This window comes from Zophobas morio, unplaced genomic scaffold, assembly GCF_036711695.1.
Source record: "Zophobas morio isolate AGI-343-1 ecotype UQ-CSIRO unplaced genomic scaffold, CSIRO_AGI_Zmor_V1 ptg000044l, whole genome shotgun sequence".
Lineage (NCBI taxonomy): Eukaryota > Metazoa > Arthropoda > Insecta > Coleoptera > Tenebrionidae > Zophobas > Zophobas morio.
In genome coordinates, this window is record NW_026972149.1 from 2,810,611 (window position 1) to 2,830,289 (window position 19,679).

Consider the following 19,679-nt stretch of genomic DNA (forward strand, 5'->3'; position numbering starts at 1 on the left):
CTTTGAAATCTTGTAAAAGTTTTAAAGTTGTCGTGAGCGTGATAAATTTGTAACCAAAATATTTTGTTACAAATCCAAAAAAATCCCAAAAAAATCAAAATCATCTCAAAATTTTGCCTAATAAATCTAAAATGTGGAAAATATTATGAATCTGTACCCTGTGAAATGTTTTGAAATTCTGCAGACGTTTTAGTCAAAGGGTTTTAAATTATATAAATTAACAGTATAGTTTATGAATCTGTGTTGAATTTGGAAAAAAAGTCAATATTTTATAACATTTTGCAACTTAATTTTGATTCTACGTAACCGAATGCTTTGAAATCTTGTAAAAGTTTTAAAGTTGTCGTGAGCATGATAAATTTGTAATCAAAATATTTTGTTACAAATCCAAAAAAATCAAAATCATCTCAGAATTTTTACTAATAAATCTAAAATGTGGAAAATATTATGAATCTGTACCCTGTGAAATGTTTTGAAATTCTGCAAACGTTTTAGTCAAAGGGTTTTAAATTATATAAATTAACAGTATAGTTTATGAATCTGTGTTGAATTTGGAAAAAAAGTCAAAATTTTATAACATTTTGCAATTCAATTTTGATTCTACGTAACCGAATGCTTTGAAATCTTGTAAAAGTTTTAAAGTTGTCGTGAGCATGATAAATTTGTAATCAAAATATTTTGTTACAAATCCAAAAAAATCCCAAAAAAATCAAAATCATCTCAAAATTTTGCCTAATAAATCTAAAATGTGGAAAATATTATGAATCTGTACCCTGTGAAATGTTTTGAAATTCTGCAGACGTTTTAGTCAAAGGGTTTTAAATTATATAAATTAACAGTATAGTTTATGAATCTGTGTTGAATTTGGAAAAAAAGTCAAAATTTTATAACATTTTGCAACTTAATTTTGATTCTACGTAACCGAATACTTTGAAATCTTGTACAAGTTTTAAAGTTGTCGTGAGCATGATAAATTTGTAACCAAAATATTTTGTTACAAATCCAAAAAAATCCCAAAAAAATCAAAATCATCTCAGAATTTTTACTAATAAATCTAAAATGTGGAAAATATTATGAATCTGTACTCTGTGAAATGTTTTGAAATTTTGCAGACGTTTTAGTGGGTTTTAAATTATATAAATTAACAGTATAGTTTATGAATCTGTGTTGAATTTGGAAAAAAAGTCAAAATTTTTAACATTTTGCAATTCAATTTTGATTCTACGTAACCGAATGCTTTGAAATCTTGCAGAGGTTTTAAAGTTGTCGTGAGCATGATAAATTTTTAACCAAAATATTTTGTTTGTCCCTCCCAAAAAAATCAAAATCATCTCAAAATTTTTACTAATAAAACTAAAATGTGGAAAATATTATGAATCTGTACTCTGTGAAATGTTTTGAAATTTTGCAAACGTTTTAGTCAAAGGGTTTTAAATTATATAAATTAACAGTATAGTTTATGAATCTGTGTTGAGTTTTCACCAGAGACATTCAGATTTTTGGAAAAAAAGTCAAAATTTTGTTTGTCCCTCCCAAAAAATCAAAATCATCTCAAAATTTTGCCTAATAAATCTAAAATGTGGAAAATATTATGAATCTGTACTCCGTGAAATGTTTTGAAATTTTGCAGACGTTTTAGTGGGTTTTAAATTATATAAATTAACTGTATAGTTTATGAATCTGTGTTGAGTTTTCCAGATTTTTGGAAAAACGTCAAAATTTTTAACATTTTGCAATAAAATTTTGATTCTACGCAACCGAACGCTTTGAAATCTTGCAGACGATTTAAAGTTGTCGTGAGCATGATACATTTTTAACCAAAATATTTTGTTTGTCCCTCCCAAAAAAATCAAAATCGTCTCAAAATTTTGCCTAATAAATCTAAAATGTGGAAAATATTATGAGTCTGTACTCTGTGAAATGTTTTGAAATTTTGCAGACGTTTTACTCAAAGGGTTTTAAATTATATAAATTAACTGTATAGTTCATGAATCTGTGTTGAGTTTTCCAGATTTTTGGAAAAAAAGTCAAAATTTTTAACATTTTGCAACTTAATTTTGATTCTGCGTAACCGAACGCTTTGAAATCTTGCAGACGTCTTAAAGTTGTCGTGAGCATGATAAATTTTTAACCAAAATATTTGGTTTGTCCCTCCCAAAAAAATCAAAATCATCTCAAAATGTTTACTAATGAATCTAAAATGTGGAAAATATTATGAGTACTCTGTGAAATGTTTTGAAATTTTGCAGACGTTTTAAAATTATTTTAACGATGGTAAATTTTTGATCAAAAAATTTTTGTCGAAAATGCACAAAATATGATGAATTTCTATTTGTGAGTTATCATTGTATTAATATTTTTTAGATCTGATTTTTCAGGGTGACTCAAAAATTAAAGAATGAGTCAATTTATTTCCATTTTTCGTTTTCCCAAAAATTTTCCCAATACTGTTATTTTTAGTATTACTTGTACTTGTCCAAAAATGTTGATGACGTCGTCACTAAATTTTGTAAAGGAAAAACTCATTTGAAATATGGGCTTTGCATGCTCCTTCACATTTACTTGAATAACTTTATTTTGATTTATAGAGATTCTGATAAAAAAATAAGCCTGAAGACGGTACTGTGTACCGAAACACCAGGTAGCAGTGTCTACAAATAAAATAATGTAAACTCTTTGAAGTTTTCTACTTTACTAATAAAGTTAAAAAATTGATATTGTTATTCAGGGCGGTGAGTTGAGATTTTCAAAAATTTCTGTTCTTTCAATAGCACCAAAGCACTGTTTTTAATTTCCTAATATCGTTTTTTTTCGGAATATTTCTGGAATTAGCAAACATATTTACAATAATTTATTTCATAGCCAATTAATCTACATAAAACTTTTTTCTGTTTTAATCCACTTAGTATATTTTACCGCTCCCATAATCACAATATAGTAATGAAAAAATCACCACCCTGTTCCGACTGACGATATTGTTTCGTGTGGTAACATTTTACATCACGTTAACATTTCGAAATGACTTAGGTGTGACAACTTTTCACTCCTAACAAAATTGTCAAATCAGTGAGATTAAGATTAAAATAATACAGATACGTCAGACAACTGTTCGTGGGAAGCATCTAAACGCTATTATTGTTAAAAAACGGGATAGACGATGCAAAAATGTTTCACAAGACGCAGAGTTCGTTCCGGATACGTTTTTTGAACCGTAGGTGACGACCGCGACATCACCTGACTTTGAAAAAAAAATTGGGTGTCTTCGTCCATCCTAAATAAAGTTTTTGTGAAAAAAAAAACTTGATTTAGAATATTAATTTGTAACTTTTCTTGTCCCCAACCAAGTGGAATTAGTGCATAAAATCAAATAGCCACGTGTTGCACTCAAAACTACTATTAAAAGTGTGTGTGCACTGATTATCTATAGGAACGGTTAAATATAGAATGCATAGAGTAAAACAGCTACAAAATCTAGGCCACTCCATGCCAAATTCAAGAACAACGGTATAATTGTTGCTATAGTCGTGACGATTCCGAAGTATACAGTGCAATTAGATGCAAACCCAACCAATCTCAAGTGTACTTGAAAACGGCGATAATCAGATTAGGTTGAGACTGTAGTCTAATTGTAGCATAATAAGTTTGATAACCACAGCAAAGACCAAGTCTACGGATTAGCAATAGTGAGACCGCCGCCGCGAAATTCGCGCCGCCGCCGCGCAAGCCAGGCACACATTCACTCGCTACTACGCCGCCACCACCGGCTGCACTGTAACACGCCCCAGGTTAATGACAACCAAGCACATCGACATCCTGTTAGTGTCGCGTTAGTGTTACATTGCAGTCGTGAGTTACAGAAAAGGAACGAACATCAAAATAGTCAGCCCAAAAGAAAAACGAAAACCTCACAGCAAACAGTAAGATGGGCGTCCGTCGCCACCCGTCCGTGTGTCCCCTGGACATATCCTGTGCTAACGACAGATTTAACCATGCCAACCGCTAATGGGTTTTGATAAACATGCCAAATTACTTAGTAGCACATTAGTAGAACCTGGAGGAACTCTTGGCGCGGACCTGAAGGGTTTCGCCAACTGGGTGCAGTTGACAGTTTTCACTGGAAGCAGTCCCCAAGCTACACACTCTTGAATGCACTGTTTCCGTTGAAAGACGGTTTATTTGTTATTTTACTTTATGGCTGTCAGCAGTTCGATTTTTATTATTCATAAATCAACACCTAAATTCGTCCATTCGGGATGATTTAATAACATATATTTAGAAACTGCTCAAACTGCACCAAGCTACAAAATATATCTAAACATTCCTAGATGCCCGGACTTACAGATGATGTCAAACTCGCTCGTTACAGACCGAATTTTGCAAACCATACAATCTAAATATCCTTCTGTTTTTTTTCATTGTTTTATTTTAGTTTTTCTTCACTGTGTTTCAATTCGTTTATTTTATTTTTGTTAATATATCGACACCTGTATCTTAAATATATATTTGTTTCGACACTAGTTTAGATGTTTTAATCTGAACCTAGGTCCTATTAAAAAAATAGTTAGAATGAGAGCGACCTTTTTTGTGAGAAAAAAAACTGCCTTTGTCTTTTTCCCTTGTTTAATTTTTTGTTTGTTTCAGTAATTCCCTTATCTTTTATCTTGTTTTACACCTAGACGGAATCTTTTATGTTTCTTTATTCAGTTTTCCGCCTTCAAATTCGTTCAATTACTTTCTAACACACTTGAACTCAGTAATAATTTCCTATTTTATTTCGTATAAAAACGTATAATGGCGGATTTGAAATAGTGAATATTAGCCAAATGGCTGTTGGTCACTTGCGCGCCGCGGTTAGTTGACCCCATCCTGATTGAAGTTAGAAGCACGGAATTTGGATAGTAGATTTGTGTTACGACACAGGTGAGCAATAAGAAAGAGTTTTTGAAAATTCCACCTCTAAGGGTGTGAATTAAGGGATGAACTGTATTGCTGAAAGCGCGCATTCCTCGATATCTCATTAATTATTAGAAATAGAAGAAAAAGTCGAAGCCAAATTTGTACGGTTCTTTAAAGACTATATTTCAAAGTTATTTTTAACCATACAGAGTGTTTTGTTTTTAAGACGTACCACACAGCTTCGTTTTTTTAAATGAAACATCCGATATATTTTTACATATTTTGATTGTTTCCCAGGCTTTACAACTACTGCTTATTTTTGAAATTCCGATGCGACGTTGCCACGTTATTCCAATTTCCTTGGAATTTTTTTAGCAAGGGTGTTTTACAAAATCTTGTAGAGAAATAAACAGAGGTAAGGGCTTTGTTATGATATAACTGAAAAGAAATTTTCCTATATAGAGTGTTTGTAAAACATTTTTTAGTATATAGTACAATTTTCAAATATCGATATTTCAGTATTTTCAAATACAACACTATATTTTATTTCGGGGTGATTTTCAAAATTTATTATATTTAAATATTGTTCAAATTTTATAAAATAAGATGCTCCTACACATGTGGTTTATGAACCCTTGTTGAATTTTCATACTACGCATCCAGATTTTTTGAGACAAAATCAAAATTACAACATCTTGCAATTTAACTTTGAAACTACTCTGAAATGTTTGCAACGTTTTAGGTTATCGTAAACACGGTAAATCGGATTTTACAGTTTTGGCGATTTAATTCATATTTACCAAATATAATTTTTGGTGATTCAAAAGCATTGTTTATTATTTCAAATCCAATTCTCATCTGAATGACTCGAGTTTAAGGATTGGATTATCGGACATTTTAGATGTTTCACCTCACTTTTTTTTCATCTATTTAAGTCTTTTTACCTGTTTTTTCACTTATTAGGGTAGTTTATCATGTTTTTACCATTTTAAGCACGTTTTAAGTTACTTGTTCTGAAAAGACGACTACGTAATTACGCAAAAAGGCAAAATATAGGCCCCGCCCACCCGCCCTATCTCAATTGTGATGATTTTTTTTATTCGCCGTGAACCAAGAGGGCGTAGCCTAATTACAAAAATTTGCGTCTCGGGTTTCTGTGAATAAAAAAATTATCACAATTGAGATGGGGTGGGTGGGCGGGGTATATATTTTGGCTTTTTTCTTAATCTACATAGTATGTATTCTTTGAACAACACGATACGCAAAAACATGTTTTTAATTTCTTGTAAAGAAATAAGTATTTTGCAGTTAAGTTCTGACCCCTTGGTTCACGACGAATAAAAAAATTATCACAATTGAGATAGGGCGGGTGGGCGGGCTTACATTTTGTCTTTTTGTTTTAATATGTGTACACTTCTTTTCACAACATGAAACTTAAAACATGTTTAAAATTGAAAATGGAAATATCGATTTTGAAATTAGGCGCCGCCCCATAATTGCAAAATCAGTATTTTCTTGCAAAAATGTACCATTTTAAAGATGTTCTAAGTTTCTTGTTGTTAAAAGATGGCCATGTATATTAAGAAAAAAAAACTCAAAATATAGTAAGATACACAAATTCAGTATTCTATTTGAAGAAACTGAAAAATCGATATTTGAAATTTGTGTAAAGTTTTAGAACTTTTTTGTAAACACTTTGTATATTAAAATTTGATTCACTTGATACCACAACAAAGCGCGTATCTTTATTTATTCGTCCACAAAATATTATAAGATACACTGTAAAAATAACCTTATTGTGATTTTTTGTGAACTTTATCATGTTTTTACCATGTTGAGCATGTTTTAAGTTTCTTGTTCTGAAAAGACGACTACGTAATTACGAAAAAAGGCAAAATATAAACCCCGCCCACCCGCCCTATCTCAATTGTGATGATTTTTTTTATTCGCCGTGAACCAGGAGGGCGGAGCCTAATCGCAAAATCCATATTTCCTTACAAAAATTTGCCTTTTTAAACGTGTTTAGAGTTTCTGTGAATAAAAAAATCATCACAATTGAGATGGGGTGGGTGGGCGGGGTTAATATTTTGGCTTTGTTTCTTAATCTACATAGTATTCTTTGAACAACACGATACGCAAAAACATGTTTTTAATTTCTTGTAAAGAAATAAGTATTTTGCAGTTAAGCTCTGCCCCCTTGGTTCACGGCGAATAAAAAAAATCATCACAATTGGGATAGGGCGGGTGGGCGGGCTTACATTTTGTCTTTTTGTTTTAATATGTGTTTTTTGTTTTTTGTTTTCACAACATGAAACTTAAAACATGTTTAAAATTGAAAATGGAAATATCGATTTTGAAATTAGGCGCCGCCCCATAATTGCAAAATCCGTATTTCCATTGCAAAAATGTACCATTTTAACCATGTTCTAAGTTTATTGTTGTGAAAAGATTGCTGCGTATATTAAGAAAAAAAAGGCAAAATATAGCAATTACCTGCTAAGATAAGACTGATTTTGGCAACTGAGAGCTGATGACTAACTTTTACAAAAAATTATCAAAATTTGGAAACGTTGCGAGCTTACTTATATGCAACAAATGTTTGTTAAATTTTATATAGAACTAGACATCGAGATCTTTGGAAAAAAATCAAAATTGCATTTTATAATTTAACTTTAAAATTGTAAAAGCGAATGTACTGAAATATTGCAAACGTTTTAAGTTTATAGGAAACATGATACATCGTTAATGAAAATGTGTTCATTTAAGGCTTTCCCAAAAAATTATGACTTCATCTTAGAATTCTGTCAAACAAATGTTCTTTAAATTTTGTAAAATAACATATCCCTGTTTGTGTGACTTATGAATCCGTGTTGAATTTTTACCCCTAGAATCCCCATTTTTGTACAAAAAATCAACATTGTATGACAATATTTTACAATGTAAGTTTAAAATTGCAAAAACCGAATGCTGTAAAATCTTACACTTTTGCCCCATTTCTTCAAATTTATTAGTGTTTTTGGGAAAAAAATGAGTATGAATTAATCAATCAGTCCTTTCTTATGCGCTGAGGACACAAACTCAACCAAATTTCATTTTCTTTTAATCGCTGATGTTTGTGCTAGTAGTCGAATTCGGTCGAAGTATAAACATAAACAGTCGAAGTTAAGCATATACTGAGAAATTGAAATTGTCTACTTTTTTTCCCGTTAGTTATCTACTTTAAATATATTTCATATTTAAAGACGTAGGGGTTGCGGGGATGTTAATTGCGCCACTTTACAGAGCTTTGTTTGTCTTGGTAGCGTCATGAGAATTTCAAAACCAACATCATTTTTTTCAAAACGCCAATGTCGTTAAGAAAACTGTATTCTATTTGAAAAAACTGAAAAATCGATATTTGAAAATTATAAAGTTTTAGAACTTTTTTGTAAACACTTTGTATATTAAAATTTGATTCGTTTGATACCACAACAAAGCACGTATCTTTATTTATTCGTCCACAAAATATTATAAAATACACTTTAAAAATAACCCTATTGTGATTTTTTGTGAACCCTCCGATTGCCAAAGAATTTCAATTAAATTGGAATAATGTGGCAACGTCGCATCGTAATTTCAAAAATAAATGTACTTATAAAGCCTAAGAGGAGGCTAATGAGAATATGTGAAAATATATAGTGTGTTTCACAAAAAAAAAAAAAACTAAATTGTGTGTTACACCTGAAAAATAGAACACTTTGTTTAGTTAAAAATAGATTTAGAGTATAGTGACCTTATATAGTATTCATCCGGGTGTAAAATCGGGTATGAAACTTTAAGTTGAAAAAATAAAAATGTGTATGGTTGATTTGGTGGAAGTGCTTTAAATGAATACAAATCAGAAACAGGAAATTTGTTTTATGGCCTATTATTATATTTATTTATGGTATTAAACCTTAAAATTAAATGTAAATTTTGTGACCATTGCGCGCAACTGCCCCTTACCTGCGGATTTTTCTGACCGTGGCGCGTAACTGACCCATACTCAGCCAAATTCAAAGTTATAGCATGAAGAACAGTTTCTATCAAGAGAAATGATTCAACAAAAATTTGAATTTGTGTAGCAAATATTGAAGCGACCTTGTAGTTTTGTTTATTACCTACAAATTTTGAAAGCGTAATAGCCGTCCACAATGCGGGTAATAATAACACTTACGTAGATAAAACTTATACATATCATATGTTTTAAATAATGACCATACGATATACACCGTGGAAAAAAGGCAAGTAATTTGACTAGCGCTTAATGACGGAGTGTGTATATTTCGTTTGAAAAAAGGTGTGGTTGATTAATAATTTAATTCTGGCTTAGGTTTGAAGTTCGATCAATAACCCGAGTCAGTGAAGAAAAAGTAAAATAAAAAGCGACAAGATAATGGCGAGTGTCGAAATAGTTGTAATCGATTGAAGTGAGTTTGGGGACCGCTGGTGTAGTATGTGGACTAAAGTAAAAATCGCATGTTTACGGAACGAGTGTGATAGTAGGAATGAATAAATCGTCCTTATCAGTATGATAAACGAAGCGGACACGACCAAACAGGGAGACGGACTCGTGCAAAATGTGTCTCTGGCGGTCCCACCGTCAATGGACACCTGGGGCTCAAACGGCGGGCTCGCGAGCGACAACAATGTTTAATAAGTGGAACTCAATACTAATCAAATAAAATCCACACGCACACTCACAAACACTCATCGAAGGAACTAACTCTTTACATTTGTATGTTTGAGGCGTTACGAACGATGGTTCGGGATACGTCTCATTGTCAGCCAAATTCTAATCTGCAAATCATATGGAATAACGAATCACCAACTGCCTTCGTGACATAAGTAGCTAGAAAATACGAAATATTGATTACGACAGACTTGGTGATGCACATTTATAAAAGTGCACTTCGCGTGCGCCTGTGGCTCGTCTGTTCGTTTCTACTTACCCGTACTGGCCCGGAAGAAGTGCGGGGTAGCCTGCCCGGATTCCTTGAAACGGGAACCCTGCAAAAAACACTTATCAGCATGATCACCACCTGAGTTATTACACCGCTGTACTTGTTGCCTAATTTTATTATGCACAGGAAACATTCAATACGACCCCTGCACAAAAAGACGCGCAACCGCTGAAAAATAAATCTACCAAATCCAACAAAACGCAAAATATTTGCGATTTAGGGACAGCAAAATCTGAACGAACAGTTTCCGTACATCGAAATTTTCTATACCGGACACCCTCATAAACGGACACAAACACCAAAATTGATTAGTAATGATCATAAACCGTTTTTAAAAAAAATGTCCTCGAATTATATAAAGAAGGGTGTGGATAGGTTATATTTAAAATTTTACAACAATAAGTTTGTTAATAACGGAGATATTTAATATTTAAACAACGAGCATGAACTTATAAAATCACGTATGTCCAAAAAAATTTATGATCGAGTCATGCATGAAGTAATAGGTGAATGTTTATTAATTTTACTTGATAATATAATCGACAAGTTATCTTTTACTCAGTACCAGAGTGGGGCACACTCAAACAATTTCACGTCCACAGGTGACTCAATTATAACTTCGATAACACATGTAAATTATCTACACGGCGTGCCAAAACTAAGGAGTAATTTAATTAAAATCCAACAAATACACATTTTCCGTGGCAGTTCCTAATTCTTACTTCCCGAGCGATAGTTAATAATAATAATATTGTCAGTTTCTTGTTGGGAAAATAAGACTTCATATATTAAGAAAAAATGGACCAAATATTAGCCCCGCCCACCCACCCTTTCTCAATTGTGATGAATGCTTTTTTATTCATCGTCAGCTAAAGGACGGAGATTAGTTGCGAAATCCTCATTTCTCTACAAGAAACTACCATATGAAATATGTTTTTAAAAGGATAGAATTTTCGAGAGAAATAATATATTACAATTATTAAACTCCGCCCCTCGTCTGATTAGGAATGAAAAGCCCATCACAATTCAGATCGGGGCGGGTGGGTGGGGCTTAATTTGTTTTTTCTTGTAATATATAGAGTTTTCTTTCAACAACAGGATAGTTAAACATATTATCAGTTTTTTGTTGTAAAAAGAAGACTTCGCATATTAAGAAAAAATGGAACGAATATACGCCCCGCCCACCCACCCCTTCTCAACTGTGATGAATGCCTTATTCATTGTGAACTGAAAGGCGGACATTAGTTGCAAAATCCTTATTTTTCTACAAGAACTTACCACATGAAATATATTTTTAAAGGGGTAAAATTTTATAGGAAAATAATATGTTACAGTTATTAAACTCCGCCCCTCGTCTGGTCAGGAATAAACAACTCATCACAATTGACATCAGGGGGCGTGGGTGGGGCTTCATTTTTGTTTTTTTTTTAATATATAGAATTTTCTTTCAACAATAGCTAAACATATTGTCGGTTTCTTGTTAGGAAAAGAAGACTTCATATATTAAGAAAAAATGGACCAAATATTAGCCCCGCCCACCCACCCTTTTTCAATTGTGATGAATGCTTTTTTATTCATCGTCAGCTAAAGGACGGAGATTAGTTGCGAAATCCTTATTTCTCTACAAGAAACTACCATATGAAATATGTTTTTAAAAGGATAGAATTATCTAGAGAAATAATATGTTACAATTATTAAACTCCGCCCCTCGTCTGATTAGGAATGAAAAACCCATCACAATTCAGATCGGGGCGAGTGGGTGGGGCTTAATTTGTTTTTTCTTCTAATATATAGAGTTTTCTTTCAACAACAGGATAGTTAAACATATTGTCAGCTTTTTGTTGTGAAAAGAAGACTTCGCATACTAAGAAAAAATGGACCAAATATACGCCCCGCCCACCCACCCCTTCTCAACTGTGATGAATGTCTTATTCATTGTGAGCTGAAGGGCGGATATTAGTTGCAAAATCCTTATTTCTCTACAAGAACTTAACATATGAAATATATTTTTAAAGGGGTAAAATTTTCTAGGAAAATAATATGTTACAGTTATTAAACTCCGCCCCTCGTCTGCTCAGGAATTAAAAACTCATCACAATTGACATCAGGGGGCGTGGGTGGAGCTTCATTTTTGTTTTTTTTTTTTAATATATAGAGTTTTCTTTCAACAATAGCTAAGCATATTGTCAGTTTCTTGTTAGGAAAAGAAGACTTCATATATTAAGAAAAAATGGACCAAATATTAGCCCCGCCCACCCACCCTTTCTCAATTGTGATGAATGCTTTTTTATTCATCGTCAGCTAAAGGACGGAGATTAGTTGCGAAATCCTCATTTCTCTACAAGAAACTACCATATGAAATATGTTTTTAAAAGGATAGAATTATCTAGAGAAATAATATGTTACAATTATTAAACTCCGCCCCTCGTCTGATTAGGAATGAAAAGCCCATCACAATTCAGATCGGGGCGAGTGGGTGGGGCTTAATTTGTTTTTTCTTCTAATATATAGAGTTTTCTTTCAACAACAGGATAGTTAAACATATTGTCAGTTTTTTGTTGTAAAAAGAAGACTTCGCATATTAAGAAAAAATGGAGCAAATATACGCCCCGCCCACCCACCCCTTCTCAACTGTGATGAATGCCTTATTCATTGTGAGCTGAAGGGCGGACATTAGTTGCAAAATCCTTATTTCTCTACAAGAACTTACCACATGAAATATATTTTTAAAGGGGTAAAATTTTCTAGGAAAATAATATGTTACAGTTATTAAACTCCGCCCCTCGTCTGGTCAGGAATTAAAAACTCATCACAATTGACATCAGGGGGCGTGGGTGGGGCTTCATTTTTGTTTTTTTTTTTTTAATATATAGAGTTTTCTTTCAACAATAGCTAAACATATTGTCAGTTTCTTGTTAGGAAAAGAAGACTTCATATATTAAGAAAAAATGGACCAAATATTAGCCCCGCCCACCCACCCTTTCTCAATTGTGATGAATGCTTTTTTATTCATCGTCAGCTAAAGGACGGAGATTAGTTGCGAAATCCTCATTTCTCTACAAGAAACTACCATATGAAATATGTTTTTAAAAGGATAGAATTTTCGAGAGAAATAATATGTTACAATTATTAAACTCCGCCCCTTCGTCTGATTAGGAATGAAAAGCCCATCACAATTCAGATCGGGGCGGGTGGGTGGGGCTTAATTTGTTTTTTCTTCTAATATATAGAGTTTTCTTTCAACAACAGGATAGTTAAACATATTGTCAGTTTTTTGTTGTGAAAAGAAGACTTCGCATATTAAGAAAAAATTGACCAAATATACGCCCCGCCCACCCACCCCTTCTCAACTGTGATGAATGCCTTATTCATTGTGAGCTGAAGGGCGGACATTAGTTGCAAAATCCTTATTTCTCTACAAGAACTTACCACATGAAATATATTTTTAAAGGGGTAAAATTTTCTAGGAAAATAATACGTTACAGTTATTAAACTCCGCCCCTCGTCTGGTCAGGAATTAAAAACTCATCACAATTGAGATCAGGGGGCGTGGGTGGGGCTTCATTTTTGTTTTTTTTTAATATATAGAGTTTTCTTTCAACAATAGTTAAACATATTGTCAGTTTCTTGTTGGGAAAAGAAGACTTCATGTATTAAGAAAAAATGGATCAAATATAATATGTTTTTCGACATTTCATCAGCCCTACACTATGAAAAAATAGATCTCCCGTTTCCGTTTGTATATCTGTCTTTTATAAGTATGAATATGTATGTATAAGTACATAGTCCTGTACTTGTGGTTCATGAATCCGCCTTGAATTTTGGCCCTAGGCACCCAGATTTCCTCCAAAAAATTCAAATTCAAAACCACTGGATCGAGTGTTGTCAAATTTTGTATGTGTTTTAGGAATCTAATATAAATAATAATACCCCAACAAAAATTTGTCTGATCATCCCCAATAACAACTTGATGACGTGATTTAAATTTTATAAAATTACATACTTCTACACCATCCTGATCTTACGCTAGACTTTCAAATTCGAGAAAAATTCCCTCGTCCCTAAAATACAGTCCAAAAGTCCTGCTTCTTTGAAGAAAAGCAAACTTTTATTTTGGCGGCGCTTCTGAGATGACGTCATCAAATTGTTGGTGCGGATGCTACCAAAATTTTGGTCATTTACATGATATTCTCAATATTCATACAAAATTTGACAGTAATCGGGCCAGTAGTTTCGTCACTAAAAATCGACACACACAGACGACAGACAGACGGAAACGGGAAACCCTTTTTTCATAATCTAGGGGTCATGAAACGTCGAAAAAACGCCGGAACTAAATTACTATATTTCTTTAACTTATGCGCGGGAAGTAAACATCAAAATTATATTACAGTTTTATTTTGTACCCAAATTGATATATTTTATAATGGAGAAACTCAATTCTGTGTTAACTTATAAGAATTATTATAAAAATAAAATTAGTGAAATCAAATTTTATAATTTTTATAATACGCTGGATGTGTTGTACATGCTCCAACGGCGGGGAAAGTTCTGTTCAAATAACCTTAGACCAACTTTTATATTCTGTCACGTCGTTACATTTTCTGTTCGGTAATATCGTGTGATTTTTTAAACTGTCTACTCTAGTTGACCATGACCAACTAGAGCAGAAATTCAAAAATCACCTGTTATAATTAATTGTGCATAAAACTTGTGGCAAGTTGAACGTACGACGTTAACATCGTAATGTTTTTTATTTTGTTTATTTATTTATTTCAAACGAAACTATTTAAATAATTTATGAGTCATTTTAATTATAATAGTACGTCTAGTGATATTGTCTTGTTAAAAATTATTTACAAAAATAAAATTTAACGGTCTTTTTGTAAAAACAACTGTGCAGTTTTTGTCTGGTTCCACTTGACTCGGCTAAATTCGGTTAGTTTTCTGTTTAAAATATGAGCAAAGCTATTTCGACAGAACTTTCCTCGCCCAAGTACACCTTGTCAGATCCAGCTCTTTCGAAAAATTAAAATCAGTTTGGATAGATGCATTGTACTACTAATAATAAAAGTATTGTATTATTGGTATTCTTGAATAACGCTTATTGAAGAATAAAACACTACATTTTATTACTTAGATTTTCGATGTTGTAATTCACATTTGTTTAATTATAACTTGAAAGTGTTTTATGCTTATACATCGGAAGAATATCACCTAGCAATTAGTTTGATTTGAATGAGTTCGTCCCTCCAAAGCAGAGGATTAGAATTGTAAAGTAGTAAGCTACAATCGACCAAAATTAGTCCTGTGTTTTGAGAAAACTCATTTAAATTAAGTAAATTTCAACGTGACATTCTTCCGGTATAAACATAAACACTCTAAATTAAAGCTTGTTATTATTGCTGAGAGGCCATTTTTCCCCGTTGATTGTCGTTGATTTTACGTTATCCGTACTTATGCAATTTGCACAATTTTACAATTTTTTTAAAAAACGGGATTTGTTGGACTTATACTTCAGGGAAGAGGCAAGTTTTAGTCTACAGTCATTTATTTTTCGAGGCGAGTCCGACCGAATTTCCATATTGTCTGCGATCACCTGGGTTAATTACTAAACGGATTGTTGGTTCGGTGGTCGTGCGCCATGTGCGGACGTCCGGGTGTACCGGAAGTCCGGAGGGTGGTTTAGAATCCGCGCGCCTAACCAATAAGCACTACTTACTGTCACTTTTAGCCCATCTGCCTTTACGTACACATACGCACCCGTTCATAGGCGTCGACTCGATCAGTGCCCTATGACTCGATGTCTTAACGATTTTTTTTTATATAGCAAATGTGAAGGTAATTTTAATTATTAATATCTAATACATAACCGACGTATAGTATCACAGGTGACTTTGGTCACAATTTAATTATCTAGCCGTTTTCACAAAAATAAAAACCCAGAAATTTTCTTACTTACCCGTTTGAACATTTCCTCGAGGTTTTGCTCCTAGAATTGCCAAATTTACGTTCGCTTTTCGTCCGTCAATAATAGGATTGGCGTCTTTACATGCTCTGTCTGATGAGGACTTATCTCCCATAATTACCTGGAAGAAAGGTAGTTCTTAGATGCTTACGCGGAAATAATATGAACTTGATAATAAGATTTGCGACGTAAGTATAATGCACGAAAGAAGAGCTAACTCATTCATTAGTAACACTAATAACTAGCGCAATTTTTCTATTTTCATTGAATGCGAGCTGTTTTAAAGGTATAAAATCAAAATAAAATCGTAAAGTCGGAAGCTATTACGTTAAAACAACCAATTTTTGGACCATTAAATTATTAAAATACACTCGGACGTAATAAAACGGAGAAATGGTTGTTTTCTTAGAACTGGTGCCATATTACACCATTAGAATAATCAAATTACACATTAGCGTTGGTTTTCATTGTCATATAATTAAAAAATTTCCCTGATTTAAAAAATTTAAAGAAGATACAGTTTATATCGATATATAATAATGACTTATCGATTCCAAACCCGACAGGGTTAACAACCTATTTAAAGGTAAAAAATCGTTTTTGGTTGTCCAAGTTTTAATTATAACGACATAACAAACACCTTACGACTAATTAAATTTTATATGGAGCATAATCTCCAATAATAATAATAAAAAGCTGCTTAACTTTTTTGAAAAAAGTGTTTTTTTATAAAAATCAATAAACAAGTTTAGTGTTGAGGTTTTCAGTCAACAATTAACGTGTACAAAAATAGTCAAAGAAGGCATTCCCCAATACGCAAAAACTTTTTTGAAAAACTGCGTCTCTTTACAATTTTTGTAACACTAATTAGTTCAAAATTTAGTAGTAATTTTAATGTGACAATATTGTTGGTGAACTAAAGACAAAATAAAATTTAAGTAATTTTGTTGATATTGATTGACTATTTTGACGTATTCATTGTACAAAAAACGTAGTAAAACCTGTTTATCAAAAATATTTTTGACTTTTCCTAGGTGAAAAAATAGAAATTTCCAACGATATTTTACAAATTTGTTTTGATAGCATGTCACACGAGCGCAGCATACTGAGTCAGTTCTAAAATAAGGAACAATAAATATACCTTAATGTCTACAAGATTTTTTAAGAGAACTTAAGTTACATTAACATGGTTTGTTCATTTTAAATTCGAACGAACGGGAAAAAAATATCACCGAAAAAAAAGTACTTGCTATAAAAATATATATAGAGATCACTTTTAACAATTTTGTACTTTCGTCAACCAGTTAATATGGAACACATGATGGCATAAAATTTGTAAGAACTTATTTCCATCTCTTTGATTTTCCGATTCGTACCGGTCCGCCAAACAAAGGCGTAGTGTAGTTGAGCCTTAACAAACACAAAAATATAAAATTGTATCGAGGTTTCACGTGTCCGTGTTGAATTATCGTACGACGAATGTTTAAACATGGCCTGAGTTTAAAAACAATACAATTCTTCGTGCTCTATATACTTATCAAGTTGCTTGCTTATCAGAACATATCGATAACTACCGAATTTTTTTACAAAATTTTTATAGCGTTAAGTTTTATCATCAAATCGCATCAAGTGCAACATAATTGTTAACAAAACCGACTTGCGTGCAGATGTTTTCATAAAAACGCTCAACGCTCAACGAAAAAAATAAAAATCAAACTAACAAACTGGCCAAACGCTGAAAAATAATCCTAATCTCCGCACAGAAATGCAGATCGAGCAAAATGCTGGAGATATAATTATAAAATCATTACGCCATTGAAATAATTTTATTGTGCCGGTATTGAGAGTTCAATGCCAACATATGACAGGAAAATGAATTTTTTATTAACATCAACAAGCTTTTATGTGTTTGTACCTTTGAAATGGCTTATGTTCGCAGCGAATCGTCGATATCACAAACAAGGGGAAGACACTTAAAGCAAAAAGCCGTATACTGAATGGGCTGCTTCGACAGTCAAATAACGTGATTAAAAAAATACCAAAACTGTTGTGACAAAGCTTGAAAAGTGCGGACAAATGTTTTTATGTAAAACGGAAATTGAATAGAGTGTTCGATTAGTCAAAAGAATAATGATAGTAATAACAATAATAATAAACAAAATTTTGGTGGAGTTCATTTGTTCAAAAAATGAGATGCGACACTTGTGCCCCGTAAACTTTTCACAGTAAGAGTGATTTTAATTCGGTGAATAGCAACCGATTGCTGTAGAAGGAATAGCCCCGGGCTCAATTGGAATTAATCCGGGCTATGGACCTAATGATTCGTCATATCAGATAAATTTCGTTGCGTAGTTATTGTGCGATCTAGCCGGGTAAATTTGGTGTGAAACTATCCCGACCCCATTGAGCAGCTGCCGTGGGGAGTAAGCCCCTATTTTGTGCAGACACAAACGAGTACGGTGAATATTAACGACTCCGTGCATGTGAAAGCGGCTCACAATCCGCTAGGCATGGCGTTTTTCGGGCATAGAGGGACCCGAAGAAGTAAAATAGCCGAAAAACTTGAAACTGAGGCACGTTTCGTCTTCGGTGTCGCAAACAGTGCCCGAAAGCGCGGTGCCTCGTGGACATGACTTACGAATCCATAGCCGCGGCTCTTTCCGGTCTGCCTGTCCGTGATGACGACGGCCTCCTCGATCTCGCCGTAGACGGAGAAGTGCTCGCGGAGCGACTGGTCGGTGGTGTGGTAAGGCAGGCCGCCGACGAAGAGCTTGGTCCAGGTGGTGTCCTTATGCTGCACGCCGGTGTTGGCGGTCGCGGTGGCGGCGTTCGAGTTGGCCAGCACGCCGAGGCCGCCCAGGCCCAGGGTGTCGGCCTCGCTGGCGGCGGGCAGTCCGGCGCCGGGCATCAGCATGGTCTTCTGATCTTCGGGATCAGAAGGGGCGGCGCGCTCGTCGGCGTTGCGGGAAATGTTGTGGTTTTCCGTGGGGCGGCTGGGGCGAGTTCCGAGGGGGTTGACGACGTTGTTTATGTACTCTTTGGTGAAGGTGCTCCGGCGATCTCGCATAGGTACGCAGGTCCGGCCGTTTCGCACATAAAGTTCCGGGACGCGCGGATTCACCACCAGCGAGCGCGAAGCACGTGTGATGCTGTGTACTAGTTGCGAGACGCTACAGCACTAAATTTAGCTTTGCGGTATTGCAGCTGTGTTGATGAACCAGACGGCTGTACGTACGGGAATCGCACTGAAGGGAGCTAAGGGTTCACTGAAAAGTACCGCCAACGCTGAATATTCTACACATATGACTACTACTAACGCTCTGACACGAATAAAACTAAAGCGCTCAAATGCGCCCCCTGGATTGGTCAAACCGTGGTGGGGACGCACCTATTACATTTCAAACTCCATTACGACATTTTCCTAGATATATGAACTTTTAAGCGCGCCGTAAACATTTTCTTCACTTAATTATTGATAACGACCCCAACCTACTTCCTTTAAAAATTACCGCACTCTACGCAGACTGCAAACGAACTCGCAATGCCACCGCTAAGGGAAAAACGTGCCTTATTATTCCCTGCCAAGGCGCAAATAAAACATCCCAATATCTTACTTTTTCCTACGTTTTTTAACATGTACTTAATATTAAAATCGTTGCTCATGAACGACAACAGAATCGAACTTCAATTAAAAAAAATCGAAATAAAAAAAAACGAAAAAACACTTTAAACCAGAGCTTATAACAAATATACTGGTATTAGCATTTTTACATTTTCACTCGTGTATATTTTTTTGCAGAACCCACAAAAAGGAAAAAAATGAAACAATTTTA

The 19,679-nt window shown here is 34.0% G+C and overlaps 1 protein-coding gene across 1 annotated transcript in view; it reads right to left on the reverse strand.

Moving 5' to 3' along the window:
- LOC135141457 (RNA-binding protein 24-B-like) overlaps nt 1-19,183 on the reverse strand; it is a 35,665-nt gene extending 16,482 nt beyond the window's left edge. The window contains exons 1-3 of the mRNA XM_064072566.1: nt 18,485-19,183; nt 15,841-15,967; nt 9,867-9,924 (exon numbers count right to left, since the gene is read on the reverse strand). Coding sequence (XP_063928636.1) covers nt 9,867-9,924; nt 15,841-15,967; nt 18,485-18,913 — 614 coding nt within the window. The 5' untranslated portion in view covers nt 18,914-19,183. The remainder of the gene's footprint in view (nt 1-9,866; nt 9,925-15,840; nt 15,968-18,484) is intronic.
- Nucleotides 19,184-19,679: the final 496 nt, after the last annotated feature.